Source organism: Arachis hypogaea, chromosome 13 (genome assembly GCF_003086295.3).
Source record: "Arachis hypogaea cultivar Tifrunner chromosome 13, arahy.Tifrunner.gnm2.J5K5, whole genome shotgun sequence".
NCBI classification, from domain to species: domain Eukaryota; kingdom Viridiplantae; phylum Streptophyta; class Magnoliopsida; order Fabales; family Fabaceae; genus Arachis; species Arachis hypogaea.
The window spans coordinates 1,243,427-1,259,844 of record NC_092048.1 but is presented as its reverse complement, the minus strand read 5'-3'; the positions used below and the strand labels follow the sequence as shown (position 1 = coordinate 1,259,844).

Below are 16,418 nucleotides of genomic sequence, written 5' to 3'. Positions count from 1 at the left end.
GAACTGGGAAGGTCCTTACAGGATCAAAGAAGTGCTCGGCAAAGGCGCCTACAAGCTTGAAAGACTCGACGGCAAGGAAATCCCAAGAACATGGAATGCAGGTAACCTAAGGAGGTTCTATTCGTAACTTGGGCACACCGACCAAGCGGCCTAACGGGCCAATAGATGCTTACTCTATCCGCATGTAAATTTTTAGCTATTCGTTTTTGCTATTCGTCTTTATCAAGTACTTGCCATGTTAACAAATTTGTTTGGCTAACGACTAATTTTCATTTGTCTAAATTCTATCTACTACTCCCCAACACGTATTCCACACGGTCGCGTTCTTCAATGGCAACCCGGGACTGATCACCCCGGGAGCCAGATGGATCATAGCCATGACTAGCGGCCGCGATAACATGACCAAAATGGTCCAAACTGTTACCAACATAAAACGGTGAAACAGACACAAACGATAAGTCCAAACTAGAAAAACGGTAACAAAACATAAGATGCTACTAAACAAAACGAGACGAAGCGATAAAAACTAGCCGACTAGGCGACCCATAAGATAAGTTTTCACAAGTATTCACAACAAAATCACAAAACCTAGGCAAAGACAGAAAAGTAAAACAAGTCATTTCTTCGGCAGGTCAAGGATCTTGCCATCTTTGATCGTCTTAAAGACCCCAATCGCGGACGTATCGAAATCGGGAGCCACGATCTTCACCTGAGCTTTGAGGGCCTCCTTAGTCATGAAGATCACGTTCTTTCCTTGGTCTTTGGCCGCCTTATGATTCCTCTTCAGAACTTCGATTTTGTCCTGAGCAGCTTTGGCCGAGGAAATGGCCTGGTCACGCTCCTTCTCTGCAGCAACCACCCGACCTTGTGCGGCATTAAGCTGACTCTCCAGTGTCATCTCCCGCTCGGTCAAACGGGTGACGGTGGCATCGGAGGCCTTCATTTTTTCCTCAAAGGACATGGCCCTCTCCTCGGCGTCCTTGCGCCCCTTCTCCGCCAAAGACATCTGTTCTTGAAGTTTCTCAACCTGGACTTTAAACTCGTTGTTGGCCTTAGCAGCAGTCTCAAGTTTCCTTCGCAATGCCTGCATGCCCGACAACTCGAACTCTGCCTTCCGGGCTATCACCGCTCCGCGAAGAAGGGTACGATACATCCATCTCGCTTGGCTCGCAAGCTCGCCACCGAGAAAGTGGTCCTCCGTGCCAGGAATTAGCTGACTATCGATGAAGGCACCGGCATCAAAGTTCCTCTCCATGACGGTAAGAGCCCCTTTCGGGCTGGAAGAAGCCCTCTGCCTCTTGGGAGTGCGAACGAGTTGGAAGTCATCATTTTCTTGCGGGGTGGAGAACGACTGCCCAACACCGGCCGTCTCCTCGGGAACAGGAGAAGCCTGCGCACTGGCCGAATTCTTACCGGACATTGCGGCGTCATGAGGAGAGGACATGGCCTGGTCCTTCCCCTCCTCGGCAGGACCTTCCGACTTCCCGTCGACATTCTCATCCGCCTTCTCCTCGTCGCTGTCTTCCAAAAAGGTCTTCACCAAATCTTCCAGCCCTGTCACTGAGGCAGACATCTCCACTGCGACAAAGAAATAAGTGTGTCAGTCGGGAAGCCGGTAAAAACAGATTAAAAGACAACCAACACAGAATCACAAAGGCAAAACAGTTCACAAATATAACTTCGGGTGACCTCCCGATCACCCATAAGAAGGTGGGGATTCACGTGATTTTTTCCGAAAATTGCGAATAACACGTCGGCAATCCTCTTATCCTCGGGGGACATCCCCTTGTAGGTCACCTTGATGAAAGTATTGGACCCCGCCCCAAAGCTCCAATACGTCGGGATGAGACGTTCTCCCTCTAGCGACAACCAAAAAGGATGACGGCCTTTGACGGGACGAACTTTGAAATACTTGTCCTTGAACCCATGATAAGAGTCCTCGAATAGGCCAAATATCCTCCGACCTTGAGCAGACCGGAAAGATAGGAACCCTTTTCTCGCCTTCCCTTGTTTGGAGGGGTTGGTAAGGTTGAAGAAGAAGAGGAAGACATCCACTGACGCCGGCAGCTCGAGATATTCACAAACCATCTCGAAACAGCGGATGAAAGCCCAGCTGTTTGGATGAAGCTGCGACGGCGACACGGAGATCTGATTAAGAAGCGACATCTGGAAGTCGAAAAATGGTATACGAACACCCACCTGGGTGAACACGGCTTTATAAAACCAGCACCAGTCGGCAACCCGGGGGGAGTGGAAATTGATCTCGTACAGCCGCTCGTGGGGAGCAGGAACGAAAACGTCATAATTGACCTCCTCGTCTGTCCCGCCACAGAGATACTCGACTTGTCGGAATTCCATCAACTCCCTCTCGTCCATCTGATTTGGCGAGTCCTTAACATCAGAGGTCACCCAGGCGTAGGGGTCGTAATGCGCGGAAGAAGAAGCCCGGGAAACAATGCGAGGCATACCTACAGTGGGGGGTACCACTTCGTTAGTCTATGAGGTCGGGAGTCCAGAAAATTTCACAAACTATGCCCATCCTACTCAACAGGTAAAATCAAATACGGCTAGAAACTACCATCATACAAACCACCTAGAAGCCTACCCTGGAATGGTACCCCTCTCCTAGCGCACCTACTTGACACTAAAAAGCTATGCATCAACGAAAATCAAGCAGACACAAGCAGCAAACATACAACAGTAAAGGGCAGGAAGACAAGGATCGAGAATTACCTGGATTGGTTGCAGGAACTTGGGAGAGAAGGAAGAAACACAGGAACGCTCGAACGGAGTTTTGGATATCAGGGAGTGAAGATGAAAGTAGCAAGAATGGGAGAGAGAGAAAGAAGGAACTGTTTAAAAAACCGCTACACAAAGCGCGAAAGGACCAGGGGCATAATGGTCTTTGCTCATGGAGTTTTACAACCCATTATGAGCATTTAATGCCCGACGCGAAGAACGAAGCGACGAACGGTCGCTTCAACAACCAAGAGACACGCGCGCAGAAGGCACGTCCCTCCCACGGGCGGCCGACCTGACGACGACGCATGGAACAAGAAGCAACACGCCACTGATAGCTCTCACGACTATTACTGGCGCGTGGGGGCACTGTTACGGCCTGGCCCAAACCCCTTACGGGCTGGCCCGGCCCGAGTATCACCCGACCCAAACGGTCGAGTGAGACGCCCCGCAACCGACCCGGACACGCGTCTCTGACAGCTCATCCACCGCTGTGAGTAGGACGCCCCAAAGAAAGTGGGTCTGTCCTTGCTGGGCCCACCTCTGACACAGTATATAAGGGGAAGGTTTTACCCTTCCCCCGAGGTACGTCACATATCACACCACCCTTTTTCGCCTGCACATTCACTGACAAGAGCGTCGGAGTGTCTTTGCAGGTGACACCCCCCTTTTTTCCACACGAAGTACTCGGGGCCTCGCGTACACCTGCCCGGCAGTCCAGGATCAGACGTGACCCCACCACTCATCAAGGTCTCAACCCGACCCGTCCGATACACGACCTACCGAACATAAAATATGCTCATCCCTCGTGGTTATGATTATTCTACTCCCTTCACAGAGTAATTTAGGTTTGATAGCCAATTCTTCTAATTGTTTTAGGTGATCAACATTGTCCAACACAACAAGCACCTTTATACTGTGTAGCCTATTTGTTATAATCCCAGATATCTCGGAAGGACTGTAAGTATCTAAATTTTTTTCGTCCAGAGCTTGACGAAGAATTTGTTTTTGTATGGCCATAGCACCACCATCCATGTAAATTTTGCACACGTTCTCAACAAAACAAGAAGCATCAAATTGATAAGAGATTCTATCATATAAGGCAGTAGCATGAGTTGTCTTTGCTATACCGTCGATTTCCATAATCCTAAAATTCGAAAGCTCAAGTCAATTTTGAAAAGCTCTATTTTAGGTGTTTTTAAAATATTTCCATTTTTTAAAAACTGTAAACATAATAAAGACATGCTTTTTTTGATTTATCTAACACAAAATAAGGAGCTTGAGCTTTTAAAAAGTACAAACACCTCTTTGAAAAATTTTATCACACCAAGTCTTAGAAGAATTAAAATATTAAAAATATAATTATTAATATATTTTTTATTAATTTAATTTTTTTAAAACAAAATTATAATATGACATTAACAGATTACAATTAAATAGGCAGGATAGAAACTACTATCACATTATATCCTTAAAATTTTTGAATTTATCAATTAACAAATATTATTATACAAAATAAAAAAAATGTCCACAAACCTAAAATATTTGTTTTTTGATATTTATATAAATATATTTTGGACTATTTAGAGTGACCAAAATTTACATAAACAGAACTAAAAACAAAGAAACAAAAAGGGATGAACTAATTAAATTAAATCTCTATTCTTTGAGACGCTAAAATGAATGAGAGGTAGCATCAATGGAATTCATATTCAAATACTCTCCATTTTGTGTGTTAAGATCAGAAAAGCAGAATCTGATGCCCCCTTCCCTCTTATGACTCTCATCAACTTCTTCACTTAAAACAATAGCTACTTTTCTCCAATTACATCAGATTCTCAACATTAAATATAACATCACTAAGCATATCAATGTTGAAGGGAAAACAATGGCAACTATTATTGCTGCCACTTGTGTGTTTTTGACATCTGAATTTTCTCACTAGAAGATTCTGTGCAAGAGACCAATAATGTAAGTATTTAGTAGCAGATTCACCTTGTACATGATATTACTTTCCTTTATATACTTTTAACAATTTCATCAGGTTGATATTGTCTATATTTAGATTCAAAGATAAAATCATTGATGGCCATAGTAAAATTAGATGTTATACCTTTTTTAGAAGCCTGTTCTATGTGATGATGGTAAGAATCCATCAGATTTCCATTCTTGAGTCAGAACCATCAAAGTTTGAATATATCTCCGGTTGGCTGGTCCTAAAAGACAAAGTACCGTTCTACATGGCAATGCAGAATTTGAATATATTTTATTTTTATTATTAAAAGTTAACAAATACACTAAATAAATAAAAACAAATCTTTTTTTATTGAGAAAATATTTTTTTATAGATTTTAACAATTTGATGAAGTTAATATTTTTTATGTTTAATTCAAAGATAAAATCTTTGATGGTCACTTGACCATAGTTAAATAAAATCAAAACAGAATAACGAATATAATTGTAATAAGATATTATGAAAATTAACTAATTAAGAAATAAATTATGAGAAAGTCTAGAGATCAGTAATTTTTGTGTTTTGTGTTTTGTGGCGAGCACTTAATCATTAAAAAAAAAGTGAATAATCTCTCATTATTAAATGTAATCTCACACCATTAAAAACACTATTGATGGCCATTGTCTCCTAGCACTCCTCATAAATTATTTAGGCAAAGAGTTATAAAATCTTTCCATATTCATCTAAGAGATAGCGGTTTCAATTTTTCCTAATTTTGGTTTAAAAAAAAAAAATTATTTAAAATTCTTTTTTGAAAAGAAGAAAGAAAAATATTTTCAATATATATATATATATTAGAAGGAGATCAGATAACTGGTTACTAGTTAAATAACATTGGATAGATCCGGATTCGGGAGATCCAAAATTTCATCGAAGAAGCTGCGGCAGCCCCGTGCCTCCTTCCCTCGTTCCCTGCTGACCGCCGTCTTCCTCCTCCTCTATCTCATCCCAATGTATGTTTTATGTTCAGAGCAGAATTGTTAGAATTATATTGTTTTTGATTTCTTATTCCTGCTGTTGTAGAGAATGAAGGGGGGTCCCATTCCTGATGATGATGATGATAGTGTTGCGAGGAAGGACAAGGCTGTCACAACCACCGAGGGGTGGCCGGAACTGCTCTGCTGTACCACCACAAAACCACCGCCTATCCTTCTGGACGAGCTCATAGAGGAAATCCTGCTGAGGATTCCGGCAAGGTCTCTTGTTCGATTAAGGAACAGCGTCTGCAGTTCATTCAGAACCCTAATTTCCAGCTCCCAATTTGCCAAGGACCACCTTCGACGTTCAATGGCGGTGGATCTAGCCTTGACCCACCCGCGTATTGCCTATTATAGCTCCTGGCACAAATACTACCTCACAATCGGAGTTTTCTCCGTCCGATCTGTCTTCGAGAACCGTCCCCATGAACCCACCAAAGTAGTTGCCTATGTGGGACGACGCCACCTTTGGCTCTTGTAATGGATTGCTGTGCTTGCACGATAAAGAGCGTGCCATGCTGTGGAACCCCTGCACCGGATTCACATCTCAGCCGCTTGAAATTGGAGGTTTATTCCACGTCTGTGGATTCGGTTATGATCATGTGAACGACAAGTATAAGCTTTTCATCATTGTGGAAAAGAAATTAGGTGAATCTTTCACCAGAATTTTCACACTCGGCCCAAAATGTACCTGGAGAACAATTCAGGATTTCCCATATAGACCACATGACCCCAATAACAAGGCTATTCTGTTGGCTCCGGTAGGGCTTTTTGTAAGTGGCACTGGCACCCTTAATTGGCTTCTTTGCAGCAGTCGTACTAGTTTTGTCGCAGTTCTTTCCCTTGACTTGGTGAAAGAGACTTATAGTCAGATTTCCCTTCCCAGTAGGGATTCAGATGATGCTCTCAGTGTGTTTCCCCAACTGGCTACCTTGAGGGGTTGTCTTGCTGTTTCTTATGAGACTAAGAAAACTCATTCGACTCTCTGGATGATGAAGGAGTATGGAGTTCCTCAATCTTGGACTAAACTGGCCATAATCCCCCACCACCCACTACTCGTTAATCCTCCTAGAAATTATGCATTAGAGCCTATGTACATGTTGAAAAATGATGTTCTACTGGTGATGTCTCCTAGTGGCAAGTTTGTTTTGTGTAACTTAAATGATGGCACCATAGATTTTCCTAATATTGACAGCTCCGGTGATGGCATGACCCAACTCCGTCCTTTGTCTCGGGGTGCAGGCGGAAGGACCTTTCACATCTATCATGAAAGCTTAGTTTCACCCTCGCACTTTGGTCTTCCAACTTGCTCATCTCAAATGCGGTTATTTAAGCCAGGCCTATTCATTTGGTGAAGAATTTCCTACCTTGTCTCTTGAATCCATAACTTTATTATCATTAATGTGGGTCCTTGTTTTTTTGTATTTTTTTTTTTATAGACTGATAGACTCTGGCTTCGATTTAGTTAGAATATGTTGTTAAGACCACACAGAATAGATAAGTCCCCAGCTGTTCTCAGTTTGCCTCCTTTGCTGCCAGAATGCCTCCCTTTGCAGGATTGTTCTAATCTCTTGTGGTTGGTATAGCAGCAATTCTGATTCTAAAAGGAGGCAACCACATTAGCTTTTAGACCATTTCATAAAGGAGGCCTCTTCTTACGCAATTGTTGATCTTAGTGACGCTGTTGCTGCTTGAGTATGTTGTCTGCTCTGTTTGGCTGTTTTAAAAGTTCTATCCCATACACTTTGCTTTGATTATATTATAGCTAACAATCACTTTTATATGGAAATTGAGAAATCAGGCGTTCTTTCAAAGTGATAGAAAGTTGAAAGTTTTGACAACTGAAAATTACCCACAAAAGGAATATGATATATTCTTCCGTATAAAAGGATCCAAAACTTTTGGCCCATCATTATTTCACTATGAAGAATGAATTGATTTGGAATAAAGATGTGGGATAACACTAAAAAATAGATATAAGCAAAAACGCTACCAAGTTTGATTGAGAATTAGCATTCTTTTGTTTCCGGCCTCAAAACCCGCTTTTGGTGGCTCCCAACTAACCAATTTTGAAATAGGTTCTTTTCAAGGACCCAAAGAGTCTCTCATAAAACTAATGGTTCGCTGAGGCCAAGTGTTGGGATTCGAATCCCGTCTTGTGCATATAACAATTCATTTATCAGTAACAGACTCTTAATTGGAGTTTAAATTTGTGACGGATTAGTTTTTGATCTATCGAATTAGGAGATACCATGGGCAACAAAAAAAATAATTAAAGAAGATTGTGTTTTATAGAGTAGAATGAGATAGCATAAGGAAAGGGCATTAGGTATGAATTATACTTATATGAATAAAAAAATAAAAATGAAAAATAGGATCTACATGGAACGAGGACATTATGGTAAAAGAGGAGGAAAGTTGCGCGGAGAGTATTATGTTAATGAACTAATGAAGTCAAATTAACAGGGTCTGAAAAATAGTTAATAAGTTGATAAGTCATGATTATGAAGTAGTGTAATTAAAATTTACAATTGTAATGTAACTTTAAGTCTTTTTTTATTATAAATAATATTATTTTAAATTTTATTATTTAACTTAATTAAATTAGTTTATAAAAAAATTTAGATGTATAATATTATTTATATTATATTATTATATATGGTTTAAACCTAGCATCATTATACTAAATTTTTATTGTACGAAGAAGTTAATACCGGTTCCTTTCTATATTTCAAGGAGAACTTTTATTATACGTTAGTCAATACCCATTCACTTCGAATCCAAGTCCATTTGCATTAAACAACAATAGTTTTTAAAGAAAAGAGATAATTTTATTGAAAAAATTTTTAAGAAAAAAAGATATAATTACTAATTTTTTTATTGTTAATTATATTTCTATTAAAATTAGTAGTATCAAAAAATATTTTAAATTTAATATTATCAAGAAAAAATAAAAAAAATTATATAAGGACTAATTTGATTAATTTTTAAAATTTCAAGGATGAAAATGACTTACGTCTGAACTTTCAAGAACAATTTTAATTATAAATAACTTTTTTACATATCAAGTGCCACGTGTCACTAAGTTGACACGTCAACCAATCATCTTGTGACACATGGCATTAGCCTCACGTCATCATATGCCACGTGGCACTTAACGTGACACGTCATCATCCAACTGACAGAAGGACTAACGTGACTAATCGTGTATCTTTCGGAGACGATTTCGATTAACTTTTGTTAGGAAATTATTTGATTTCCTAACTTATTTGTGGGCAATACATATATTAATTATAATCACAAATTATGCTATTTCAAATTAAATGACTTATATAATGGTGATCTTATTTATTGTTAGAAATACTAAATTGAATAAGTTATTATTACTTTTGATTTGGAATTAAATGAGAATAAAACCAGATATTATCTTTTGTTCCTTAAATAATTATCATTTTGGATTTTAGATATATTATCTTTTGGGCTTTAGATACTATTTTATTTGGGTTTAAGAGTTTAATGGGTGCCATGCTCAAATATAAATAGGCCTACAAGGTTTCGGTCCCCAATATGCCAAAGCCGCCTTTGTTACTCTTTTCCCATCAAAAGAGTTGCAGCCTCTAGAAATACAGAAGGCTTTGGTTGAGGAAGATCGAAAGAACCACAAGATCCAAACTCTTCCGATCATATGATTCATGTTTATGAATTCAGGTACGTTTCCGCATTCGAGTATGATATATATTTTGATGATTCAATATGGATGATTTAGATTAATAAAATTAATTTATTCTAACAAATGGTATCAGAACCATCCATAATTTAATCATCGAAAATATTCGATTTTATTTTATTAGATCAAAATATATATATATATATATATATATATATATATATATATATATATATATATATATATATATATATATATATATATGCGTTGTTTACCTTGCATCCGAAATTGTTGCATGCTAATTGTTCCCCTTTTGTATGTGCATATATATATATATATATATAAAACAATGCAAACGGCACTGTATATATATATATATAAAACAATGCAAACGGCACTGTATATATAACCTTTCACAGTATAGGATATATAATCACTTTAAAGGTTAACATTTTTTTTATTCTAATGCTGTGATTGCAATCTTTATATATATATATATATATATATATATATATATATATATATATATATATATATATATATATATATATATATATATATATATCATTATTATCCAAACAATAATATATATATAAATATTCATAATGATAATACACTTACACACATATATATATATATATTACATGAGAGCGATTTGACAATTAATTTACATAATAAACAGATGTTTTATTCTAAAGAATATTATTATGATTATTTTAGATTTAATTATGTGTGCTATTAATTTGGTGTAAAGTTAATTGATTATCCTTTTAGAATATAAAGATTATTATGTATATGTAACTTATGCGAATATTAATCGATCCAAAAGAAGATTTATATTTGGCCAAAGTTATGTATACATATTAATAATATTTGAATAATAGAAAATATTATTTAATTGTTACATAAAGAAACTAGTAACAATTTGGATTAGTATACCATCTATTTTATAAAGATTTAGTTTTGGAATAAATTGATTGAACATTATGCTGCCAAAGTAGTTTCTTTTGTGAAAATTGATTTATTTAAAACATTAGGAATGTGGTGATATGTAATTCATGCGAATATTGGTCGGTCCAAAGGAATGTCTATATTTGGCCGAATTACATACACATATTATTGTTAAATAAATATTTGGGCAACTAATAAGAATAAAGTAATGTTTATTATTTATGCAAACAATAATCGGCCCAAAGGAAGTTTATTGTTTGGCCAAATAATAAGCATTGCACACTTTTGTTTATTTTCTATTAATTATGCGGTCAATAATCGGCCTAAAGGAAGGTTATTGTTTGGCCAATTAATAGAAAATATATGCAGTAATAAATAGGTTGCGAAGTTTAAGTTTCCATGTGCGCATTAAGTCGGTCCAAAGAAAGGCTTAATGTGTGACAGGAATTTTGACAATATTTGATTACTGCAATGAGAGTATCACTTACAATTAATTTTTCTATCCAAAGATTGAAAATTAATGTTGTTCTAGATATCTCAATATGGATTTTTCCCATTATTTAACTAATGTTTACTGCATGTTCTTTTTGTTCTAATCCAGAAAAGTAGAAACTATGGCTTTAGCTGCCAATATTTCTACACAAATTAGTAGTATTCCTATGCTGAATGGTTCAAACTTTAAAGTTTGGAAGGATACCGTGGAGATTGTCCTCGGTTGTATGGATTTAGATATAGCTCTTCGAGAAGAGAAACCCACTTCCACTCTGGAAAATCTCAATGAGGTTAAAATAGAGAAGTGGGAGAGATCCAATCGAATGAGCATTATGATCATGAAACGCTCAATTCCTGAGGCGTTTCGGGGCTCAATTACTGAGGATAAAGATGCTAAACAGTTCTTGAAAGATGTTGAAAAATTCTTTACTAAGAATGAAAAGGCGGAGGCAAGTAGCCTTTTGATAAAACTTGTCTCCATGAGGTATAAAGGTAAAGGGAACATAAGGGAGTACATTATGAAAATGTCTCATCTTGCTTCAAAATTGAAAGCACCAAAGTTAAAGTTGTCTGAAGATTTACTCGTGTATTTCATTTTGATTTCTCTTCCTGCACACTTTGGGCAATTCAAAGTGAGTTATAACACTCTGAAGGATACTTGGTCCTTAAATTAGCTTATATCTCACTGTGTGCAAGAAGAAGAGAGGCTCTAGCAAGATAAGACTGAAAGTGCTCACATGGCTTCATCTTCTCAGTATAAAAGAAAGCATGATACTACTGCGGATGTGCCTTCTCAGCAGAAAAAGACTAAGAAACAGGATCAAGTTTTAACCTGTTTCTTCTGTAAGAAGGTGGGACACATGAAGAAGGATTGTACCAAATATGCCACCTAGCGTGTAAAGAAGGGTATAATTCTTACTTTCGTTTGTTCTGAGGCTAGTTTAAGTTATGCACCTGTTGATACTTGGTGGGTAGATTCTGCTGCTACTACTCATGTAAGTGTTACTATGCAGGGTTGCCTGTGGACCCGACTGCCAAGTGATGCTGAAAGATACATTTATGTGGCAGACGGCAATATAGTTGCAGTCGAAACTATAGGAACCTTTAGATTATGTTCCACGAGTGGATTTTATTTGGATTTATTAAAGACATTTTATGTACCGTCATTTAGACGGAATTTGATTTCTGTTTCTCGTTTAGACAAATCAGGTTATTTTTGTTCGTTCAGAGACAATAAAGTTAGTCTCTTCTATAATTCGAATAATATTTGCTCTGGTCATTTGGTGGATAATCTATATAGACTTGACTTAAATTCCTATAATAATGAAATACTGCAACCAGGTACAAAACGAAAACTAAATGAGAATTCGGCATCATTATGGCACAAACGCCTAGGTCACATCTCTAAACAGAGAATTCAGAGGCTCGTGTCAGATAGAATTCTTGGACCCTTAAATTTGGCGGACTTTGAAGTCTGCATTGAGTGCATAAAGGGGAAAAAGACAAACGAAAGGAAATTAGGTACCGAGAGAGCTAAAGATGTCTTAGAAGTAATACATACCGATATATGTGGCTCATTCCCTACTGTCTCTTAGAATGGACAACGGTACTTTATTATGTTCATAGATGATTACTCTCGTTATGGGTATCTATATTTAATTCATGAAAAGTCCCAAGCCTTAGATGTTTTCAAGTCTTTCAAAGCTGAAGTTGAACTTCAACTTGGAAAGAAAATTAAAGTTGTCAAATCTGATCGTGGTGGTGAATACTACGGAAGATATGACGGTTCAGGTGAGCAACGTCCTGGGCCTTTTGCTCTTTTCCTAGAGGAGTGTGGTATTGTTCTGCAATACACCATGCCAGGAAAACCTAGCATGAATGGTGTTGCAGAGCGAAGGAACCGAACTCTTAAGGACATGGTGAGAAGTATGATTAGTCATTTTTTCTTGCCTGAATCACTCTAGGGAGAAGCCTTAAAGACCGCAGTGTACATCCTTAATAGGGTGCCAAGCAAAGCAGTTAACAAAATTTCATATGAAATTTGGAGTGGAAAAAGACCCAGTATAAAGCATTTGCATATTTGGGGATGTCCAGTTGAGGCGCGACCTTATAGGCCGCATGAAAGAAAATTGGACTCAAGGACAATTAGTTGCTACTTTGTTGGTTACGCTGAGCGCTCACGGGAGGTACAAGTTTTACAATCCTGCATCAATGTCTATTTTTGAAACGGAAAATGCGAGATTTCTTGAGGATGTTGAGTTTGGGGGGAAGGAAATATTAGGAATATTGCTTTTGATGATGATTCTATAACTGACAATGATCAGGTCCTTGTGCCTATTGTTGTTCAAGATACAGTTATAGTACAAGAGCAAAATGAAATCTTACTGTAGATCCAGTTACAGTACAAGAGAACAATGAGAATATTATTGTTGCTCAAGATACTGCTACAGTACAGGAAAATAATGAGAATCCTCCTCAATCCCAATCCATACAGCAAGCTCAACAACCTCAAGAAGTGTCATTAAGGAGATCCAATAGAGAAAGGAGAAAATCCATCTATAGTCTCAAGCAAGCTTCCCGTCAATGGTATCACATGTTCATAAAGTCATTACCTCATGATTTTGAGGTAAATATCATAGATGAGTGTGTATACTGCAAGTTCAGTGGGAGTAAATACATCTTTTTTGTCTTATATGTTGATGACATTCTACTTGCCAGCAACGATATAGGCTTATTGCATGAAATTAAGAAATTTCTATCGAACAAATTCGAAATGAAAGATCTTGGTGATGCCTCTTTTGTATTAGGAATCAAGATACTAAGAGATCGTTCTCAAGGTATTCTTGGATTATCACAAAAGAACTATATCGAAAAGATTTTAAGTAGATATGGCATGGAAAATTGTAGACCAATAGACACACCCGTAGCTAAAGGAGACAAGTTCAGTCTCAAACAATGCCCTAAAAATGATCTTGAGAGGACAGTAATGCATGATAAGCCTTATGCATCAGCACTAGGGAGTTTAATGTATGCTCAAGTCTGCACACGTCCCTATATATTATTTATAGTGGGAGTGTTGGGTAGATACTTGAGCAATCCGGACATGGATCATTGGATAGCTGTTAAACGCGTAATGCGTTGTTTAAAGAGAACAAAGGATTACATGCTTATTTATCGGAGATCAGAAAATTTGGAGATCATTAGGTACTCTGATTTCGATTTCATGGCATATGGTTGTGAAACTTTGTCACTAAAGCTTCATATAGTAGATGACATTGAAAGGCCATTAAAGATATTTTGTGACAATAAGTCAGCAGTACTATACTCCAATAACAATAAGAGCTTGACAAAATCGAAGCATACAGACATCAAGTTCTCAGTTGTCAAGGAGAAAGTTTAAGAAAAACAGATTTCCATAGAACATATAGGAACAGGGTATATGCTAGCAGACCCATTACCAAGGGATTGATCCCTAAAGTCTTTCATTAGCATACTACTCGGATGGGTGTCAATATTTGTGATGCATTAGTTTAGTGGGAGTTTATCTTATGCTATATGTCCTATGACAGATATTGAATTATTTTTCTGCAGAATTAAGTTGATGGTTTATTTCATGTTATGTGAAATGTTCATTTTGTAATATTTGTATTATGTTTGATCTTAATAAAGTTGGGCCAGCTGGAAGTAGACATGCATGAGATCACTTGGCATGTAATTTCCATATTACTCATCCAAATTTGATCTATGTCGTTAAGTATATTAGGATGGTGATTGGCGTGGTTTAGTCACGGCAATTAATGTGATAAAAGCTGCGATAGTTCCATATCTAATGTATGAGACGGACCAGATTGTTAAAGTAATGAGAGAAATAGCATTCAGATGCGCGCATAAAGTTTATAAAGATGTGATTATGTCAAGAAATAATATATGTATAGCCCAAGTGGGAGATTGTTAGGAAATTATTTGATTTCCTAACTTATTTGTGGGCAATACATATGTTAATTATAATCACAAATTATGCTATTTCAAATTAAATGACTTATATAATGGTGATTTCATTTATTGTTAGAAATGCTAAATTGAATAAGTCATTATTACTTTTGATTTGGAATTAAATGAGAATAAAACCAAATATTATCTTTTGTTCCTTAAATAATTATCCTTTTGAATTTTAGATATATTATCTTTTGGATTTTAGATACTATTTTATTTGGGTTTAAGGGTTTAATGGGTGCCATGCTCAAATATAAATAGGCCTACAGGGTTTCGATCCCCAATATGCCAAAGCCGCCTTTGTTACTCTTTCCCCATCAAAAGAGTTGCAGTTCAGCCTCCTAGAAATACAGAAGGGGCTTTGGTTGAGGAAGATCAAAAGAATCACAAGATCCAAACTCTTCTGATCGTATGATTCATGTTTATAAATTCAGGTACGCTTCCGCATTCGAGTATGATATATATTTTGATGATTCAATATGGATGATTTGGGTTAATATAATTAATTTATTCCAACAACTTTATCTTTCGAAAACCAAAATAAAGATCGGAGTATCTTTCAGAGACGATTTTGACTATTTACTCGACAAATTTTCCACATTAAGCAAATAGCATTTAACAGTTTGTGTCATTTTGAGAGAAACTAGAATGTGTTGTGAGCTGTTCACTACCAAAGTGTTACACGAAGCAGAAATAAATAATAGGAATATTAATATAGCTTCTCCTTCTACGTGTGCATGCTCTCAATTATTCTAATGGGACACTTGCCACTCAACAAAATTGTTATATATTATTTGCAAAATTACTTAAATTTAATTTATATTATCTTATATGAAATTTGAGTTAACAAAATAAGACTACTCACATAAAATATTTTATATAAATATAATTATTAAAATATTAACATGTATTATATTAAATAATTAAAAAAAACTAAAATAAAATATTAAGTGACTAGTATTTTTATTAATATTAATTAATATTTTATATCAATATCTTATTTTTATATTATTAAAATTTAAAAATTTAAAATTTTATATCAACAAATTCGTTCTTGAATAATCACTTATTTTTTAAATTGATTTTCGAAATACTTTTTTAATCGAATTTATTTTTCAATGATTTTAAATTCATCATATTAATCATTTCATTATTTTTATTGCTCATGACGTCAAACACTTGACCGTTTTAATGAATTGTTAATATGATAAATTAATGAAATTATATCAAATTAATTTTAAATTAAAAAATTTTAATATCTCAGATTTTTTTTTAATTTAAGATTAATTTAATTATATAAATTTATTATATTATTCACTAACTAAGATCACTACATATATACTATAGTCTAACTTAATTAATATAGTATTATCTAATATGTCATATTAATAAAATTTGATATTAATAATAAAAATAATAAAAAATAATATAATTAATTTAAAATTTTTTAAAAATGAATGTAATTAGACTAATCGAAGAACGATTGATTTTTTTTAGTTGAAGATAAAGAAATTCAAATTTACGATTTTAAATATAAAAAAGTTATCCCATTTGAGTTATAATTTATTAGCAAAGAGAATTGATT

The 16,418-nt window shown here is 35.9% G+C and overlaps 1 protein-coding gene across 1 annotated transcript; it reads left to right on the top strand.

Annotated features, from left to right (window-relative positions):
- The first annotated feature begins 5,448 nt into the window (after positions 1-5,448).
- LOC112736279 (F-box/kelch-repeat protein At3g06240) lies at positions 5,449-7,544 on the top strand. Its single transcript, XM_025785661.3, has 2 exons — positions 5,449-5,706; positions 5,777-7,544. Exon 2 carries the CDS (start codon positions 6,180-6,182, stop codon positions 7,083-7,085), a length of 906 nt encoding a protein of 301 aa, XP_025641446.1. The 5' UTR covers positions 5,449-5,706; positions 5,777-6,179; the 3' UTR covers positions 7,086-7,544.
- The last annotated feature ends 8,874 nt before the right edge of the window (positions 7,545-16,418 follow it).